A 6,327-nucleotide genomic window follows, 5' to 3' on the forward strand; every position below is an offset into this window, starting at 1 on the left:
AGCACATGCTATTCCCATTAAAGATCAGATCCTGCATTGTTTTGAAGTCTAGAACTGAATTGAGAAATTGTGGTTTTACGTTGGTTGGAATGGTTTGGAAAAGACAGGAAACTGCTATACAGCTTCAACATCAACAGCTTTGTAAGGCTCATTTGCCTCTTTAAGTGGAATTCAGTTGAACTTGATCCTGTCATTATCATAAAAAAAAAAAGAAAAAAAAGATCTGGCATTTTGGCCAAACAAAGCCATTAAAAGCCATGTCACATCAACCAAGTCAGTGCAAGTCCTACAGACATTAAAGATTAAATTTACAAGCCTCATCATCCACAGATACAACACCGCAGTGTGCTATAAAGCCTCTTTCCTCTGAATAATGTAAAAACATAAGGACATGTAATGGTCTAAGGGTGTTTTTGTGTGTGTATCATTGCAGCAGTTTGGTGGTGGGTGTTTGCTCTGGCCTGGCTATGTTCTCCAAGACAAGTAAATTGATGTGTGTGAGGGAGGTAAAGGAAGGGTTACTGCAGCCTCAGATCTGAAGATGCCCTTGCCCCTGATTACAGCCTGCCCACACTCTTCCCCCCTTGCTAAATGTGTACAGCATACTGGCACATTAGTGTCCATTGGAGCCGAAAAATTCTCCTACTTTGCATGACACCAAGAGAAAATACCTCAATTATTTGTTGCAATATATTCGACACATGCTGAGTTTATGATGAATGTTGTGGTAAAATATTTTTTTTATAAAAAATATATATAAAAATAATGTCTCTTTAACATTTCAGTGCAATCCCTTGCCAGAATAAAGCTGCTGACATTAAGGAAAACAATACTAAATTTTTCTTTCTTTCTTTTTTTTTTTTTTTTTTTTTGGAATTAAACAAACATTCTTGTTGTAAATTTATTTTAGATTATTCAAGACCTCAGGAAGGTTGAATGTTCCATCAGAAATCAACCTAAATCATAACCCTTAAATGCTTCTCTTCCAACTCTCTCTCTCAACCTCTAATTTGGTGGATGTAGCAGGTTAAGCAGATCAATAAAGGATTAAATGCTGCACTCAACATAACATATGCAAGCACACTGATTCCTGAGCTTTGAACGAGGCACGTCAAACTACTATAAATGAACATAGCTCATGTTTCAAATAACATTTCATCATTAGGCACTGCATCAGGAAACAAGGCTGATGAGTTTGTGTGTGCATCTATGTGTGTGTGTGAACAAGCCCATCAAATACCTATTCAGAATTAGGATGTCACCACATTACTGAAGCCAGAAATTTCACCATGTGACAGCTCATTGCAGTCTAAATCACTGTATCAGTGAAATCAATTTTTCTGAGACAGAAAAGCAAAGTATTGGCTGCTTCTGTGGTTGTCAGAATTTAATAATTAAGTAAATGTCCTGAGGTTGAAAAAAAGACAAAAGTTAGGAGTTTAGTTTAGAGAAATACAAACCAAATGTTTTCTTTTTATTGTTTTAACCTCTGTAGACTCCTCATAAAAATAGTGCTGCTCAAAATAAGGACAAAGAAAATTGCTGTTGGAACGATCGCAATAAAGGAAAGCCCATAATTCACACATTCATTTGAATCCTTTTATCAATAAAGAAACTGTGAAACCATGTTAATGTGAACCTGCAGCAATCCATCCAGTCACTGCAACCTTCTTGTGAGTCTTGCAAACTAACATCCAGGTGAGCCCTTGCACTACTAATCTGAAGCAACTGTTGTAATGCGTTTACTAAATTAGCCCTAAAAGCCACTCAAATCATAATTAACGCAGTACAGGATCTGAAAGGAACAGGAAAAAGCAATCAATATCCAACTCCTGAAACTGGATGGATAGTCTGGATAGTCAATCCGATTTCTCAAAAACAAGAGGAACATCAGAGTAATAGTCAGAAGGTTAAACTCAAAAAGCAAGCAGGATGTCTGTTCTGGAAACGTACTGTTAAACGCTTGGTGCAAAACTATGGCGCAGCCCAAAAAAAACATTTGGCTGAGAACTGCAGAACAGCAGACTCTGTAAATCCAGCTGCTTTCATTCTCTCTTGGTGTCCTTCCTGGGTTTTGCAATGTTTTGTCTCCTATCTCTTAAGCCAGTCTCTTTTATTGCAAGTATAACATTTGGCACAATACAAATTCTTGGTGCTTTTAGAAGATAAGCCTTTAAAGATCAATCAGTGGACAGTTACTTAGAAAGTTCTCTGTATAAATGGGACTTGACTGCATCATATACAGCATGGTCTAAAAATCACAGTTTGCTCCTTTTCAAACAAATCTGTCTTCGTTTGCAATGTCGTATCAGCATCGTCACATTTTCCCATCTTAAATAGGAGTTACAAGTTAGAAAATAGTAAATTCATTTTTATATAATCTGTTTCCTGTATCATCCCATAGTGGATTGATTTATATATTTATATTAATATATTTATGTATAAGCATGTACAAGAAAACCAGTCTCATTTTTGCACTGCGTACAAAAGTATTTGCTGTCTTTTTCTGTTGGGCATTCTATTGCATGTTTTTATGATGAACAGAATAAAAGACAGAGCAGGAGAAGGCGGTAGGCATGTTATATCTGTGTTTCCTGTACCTTCTCCTTTGTGTGAGTTTTGATCGGGTAGGGTTCAGGGATAGTGCTGATGGTTGTTTTGCGAGGATCGAGCAGGGTGTTATTCTCTTCCCAGGGAGCAGAGTGTGCTGATCTGTAGGAGCTGTGTTTGTAGGTGCTGTTGTGATCTCTCAGGCTAACTAACATCATTCCACTTTCACCTGGTATACATGTCATTCTATGGGTGGTAGGAGCATCGTCTTTGATCTGAAAGGCCTCTATAGTCCCAACCGTGCTCCTTTGCTGGTGCCGTTTACGTAGCTTATAGAAAGCTATGAGCATAACAGCAGCAAGCAGGGTGACTGCCACGAAGCACCCAATGATAATCTTAGTTGTCTTCATGACCTCATCAAGACTGGCAGGTGGGCTTGTTGTTCCGCGTACAGTCGGCACAGAGACCTGTCGAGGTGTCTGAAGTAAAACGGTCGGCGTAGAGATAAAAACTGGCTGAAAGACGGAGGGGGAGGCGGTTACCGTCTTTGGCTTGATCACTTCCTGTGAGGTGGGCTCCACTTCCTCCACTGTCACCGTGGTGAAGTAACTCAGGTTAGAAGTGTTGAGCTCAGCTGCAGTCACATTCAGGTAGGCTGAAGCATTGGAGTTGCCAGCCATGTTGGTGACCATGCAGGTGTACACACCTGTGTCTGCTGGCAGCACATTGGAGAAGTTTAACGTCCCGTCATTAAGCACTGATATCCGTGGGTGATTAGAGCCATGGGTCAAAACTGTTCCATTAGGCAGGAGCCACCTAACTGATGACATGGGGGCTGTGCGACATTTCAGCTCAGCTACACGTTCAGCGGAGATGTTAAGATCCCTTGGGGCATCCAGGATTACAGGTGCTGAACACTGGAAAGTGCTCTGGTCCACCTCCACCAGGTAGCGTCCACGCAGGTAAGCAGGAGTGTGGCAGCGTCCACAACAGGTGGAATTAGTGGGAATGTACTCCCTCAGCCACCAGGCCAGCCACACGACATCACAGTTACAATGCCAGGGGTTGTGGTGCAAATGGAGTTCCACAAGGTAACTCAAGGGTGCGAAAAGGTCATGGGGCAAAGAGCTAAGGTTATTATGAGCCAGGTTGAGCTCAACCAAGGCTGTGACATCATCAAACGCATTTCTCTCTATGGTGGTGATCCGAGAGTTCATAATCCACAGCTTTTTCAGGGATTTCAAACCCCTGAAGGACCCAGGTTTTATCTCTGGGAAATAGTTTTCAGACATCTCTAGCTCCTCCAGCCCTACCAAAGGGGTCAGGGCTGGCATCTCCCGCAGGTTACACATTCCAAGGTTTAAGTATTTCAAGTTGTATAATCCCTCAAAAGCTCCCTCAGAAATATACTCCAGCTTCTTTGACTCTCCCAGATCTAGACGCATTAGAGAGGGAACACGGTTGAATGCGTAGGAAGGTATGCTTTCAATAGGGTTGTTCCTGAGCCATAATTCCCGCAGTTTAGACAAGTACTCAAAAGCACCACTTGGGATCACTGTCAATCGGTTGTCGAACAGCTCCAGTGTGGTGAGACTGTTGAGGCCACTGAAGGCCCCCACTTCGATCTGCCGAATAGAGTTCCTTCCCAGTTGTAGCACCTCCAGGTGATGGAGGTGTTGAAAGGTGCCAGCTTCAATTGTCTCTATGCTGTTCTCCATCAGGTTTAAATGCCTAGTGGTGGCAGGAATGCCTGGGGGCACTCGAACCAGGCTACGCCTGGTGCACACCACCTTAACGAACTGGTTACCACAGGAACAAACACCAGGGCACGTCAGTGGTCCGGAGGGGGCGGCGCGCACACTCCACGATTGCACCATGAGGTAGACTGCACAGAGCAGGGCTGCGTTGCAGGCACGGTGCACAGTTACCTGCCACAAGAGACTCATGATGTGCAGCGTTCATAATTCAACATCGCGTGTGGATTTGGCTGGGGTACGGAGAACAGTGGCCCTACCCTGGTTTGAGCAAGACTCTGCATCTGTTTGCCATTGACAGTGCAGGATGGTTCTGCTTTAAACACAGAGAGAGAAAGAGAGGGACAGACGGGGGCAGAAAAATATGAGTGAAGAAGGGAAAAAGCAGACCTATAGAATACATATGTTGAGATAGAATGCACCTACCTCATTAGCTCGGAGTTGTCCTTAGAATAATCCTTTATTTTGAAGCAAAACCCCAGCACTGTTCATGCATGTTTCCCACTAAGATCACAGCACAGCATTTTCAGCTTTTTCTTTCATAAAAGTAAACTGGATCGTGAACTGATTTGCCAAAATGGCCCCTATTAATTCCAGTGAGAAGTGGCATTCAGTTAAACTGGTTCAAGAGGTAAGGCCCAGTTAGCTAAGCAGGTGCACGGATCCAGTCAGCTTGGAAAAGATCTCCTCTCAGCTCCCCCATTAAGTGTCCTTGGAAGGCGATGCTGAATAGCACTGAACAATTTTCACAAGACTCCATTGCCGAAGTACATGCACATTAAGCTAAGAAAAAATATAAAAAGAGAAAAAGGAGAAAACAGAAGAGGGGAAAAAAATCCCACAGTCTTTTCAGATTCGTCTTTCTCCTAAACTAAGCGGTTTTTTTTTTTTATTTTTTTTTTTAGTTTGCCATCATCCACCCCCCACTACACTTGTTCAGCTGATTAGCCGTGCGTTGATGAATCCAAAAAGGCTAACAGACATACACTGCGGTCATTCCGTCTTGCTTTTTTAACTCAGTCCTCGCTTCTGTCTATCGCTGAAGCAGCTGCGGACTGCCGCGTGCACAGTTAGCAATAATCCATCAATTTCTCCAGAGGGGGGCTCGGGGGTGGTGTTGCGGGAGCAGAAGGGGGGAGGTGGGAAAGAGGACGGGGGGAGCAGCAGCAACAGCAGCGCAGCAGTGGTGAAGCTCTCTCCCTATCCGCTGATCGTTTGCTTCTCGTGGGTTCTCTCTCACTCTTTCTCTGTCTGGCTTCCTCTCTTTCCTTCTTCTCAGTGTCAGAAAAAAAAAAAAAAATGATTGATGCCGCCGTGTGACGTGTGGATAATTTCAGAGAGATACCTTGCAGAGGATTCCGTAGTTTGCCCTCCCTCCCCCCATTGTGGATCCTGCGGTATTCCTTTATTTTTCCTTGTCTTGAGGTAGTAAGTTGTGGCAGTTCGCCTGCTCTGTCCGTGAGGCTGCGGGTTGGCAACAACTCTGCAGTGGGAGGTGGGCAGCAGAAAAGCACACGAGGGAGAGAGAGAGAGACGCACAAACACGCTCGCGCACACGCGTGGCAGAGAAGACCATCAACGGCGAGAGTAGCAAGAGCAGCGGTCCTTACCTCCAGTGCTCACCCTCTTCTCTATATTTCTCTCTGTGTGACTGGGTTGCAGGCGGCAGAGTCTTTCTCCTCCTTTTGTCCTTCAGTGGAAACGTGAATGTACTGCTGACGCATCCCGCTCAGAGCAGTGCATTGGTTTGATGCAGTGTTCTTGTGTATTAACACATTCTCCCCCTCCTCGCCTAGTGTACTGCCTCTCTCTCTCAGACGCTCACACACCAATACACTCTCTAAGTCTTCCTGGTTCACTTTTCAATCTTTTTTCCTTCTCATTCTTTGACTCTTTTTGTCTCTACTTACATCCTTTCTTTCTATCCTCATTATTTTTTTTTTTCCTTCACCTCTTTCCAAACTTTCCTCTTATACTGTCTTATTGATACTCTTCCAATTCTTTTCTCACATTTTCCTTGTTA

General features: G+C 43.6%; 1 protein-coding gene across 2 annotated transcripts; it reads right to left on the reverse strand.

Annotated features, from left to right (window-relative positions):
- Positions 1–1,029: 1,029 nt before the first annotated feature.
- Positions 1,030–6,117, reverse strand: LOC113118205 (leucine-rich repeat-containing protein 4-like). 2 transcript variants are annotated; one of them, XM_026287196.1, is made up of 2 exons: positions 4,731–6,117; positions 1,030–4,617 (listed from the first exon to the last, which is right to left on the reverse strand). In XM_026287196.1, exon 2 carries the CDS (start codon positions 4,494–4,496, stop codon positions 2,580–2,582), a length of 1,917 nt encoding a protein of 638 aa, XP_026142981.1. In that variant the 5' UTR covers positions 4,497–4,617; positions 4,731–6,117; the 3' UTR covers positions 1,030–2,579. The 2 variants fall into 2 exon arrangements, with proteins under 2 accessions (XP_026142981.1, XP_026142980.1); XM_026287195.1 differs by having other exon boundaries at positions 1,030–4,620.
- Positions 6,118–6,327: the final 210 nt, after the last annotated feature.

This window comes from Carassius auratus, chromosome 18 (genome assembly GCF_003368295.1).
Source record: "Carassius auratus strain Wakin chromosome 18, ASM336829v1, whole genome shotgun sequence".
Lineage (NCBI taxonomy): Eukaryota > Metazoa > Chordata > Actinopteri > Cypriniformes > Cyprinidae > Carassius > Carassius auratus.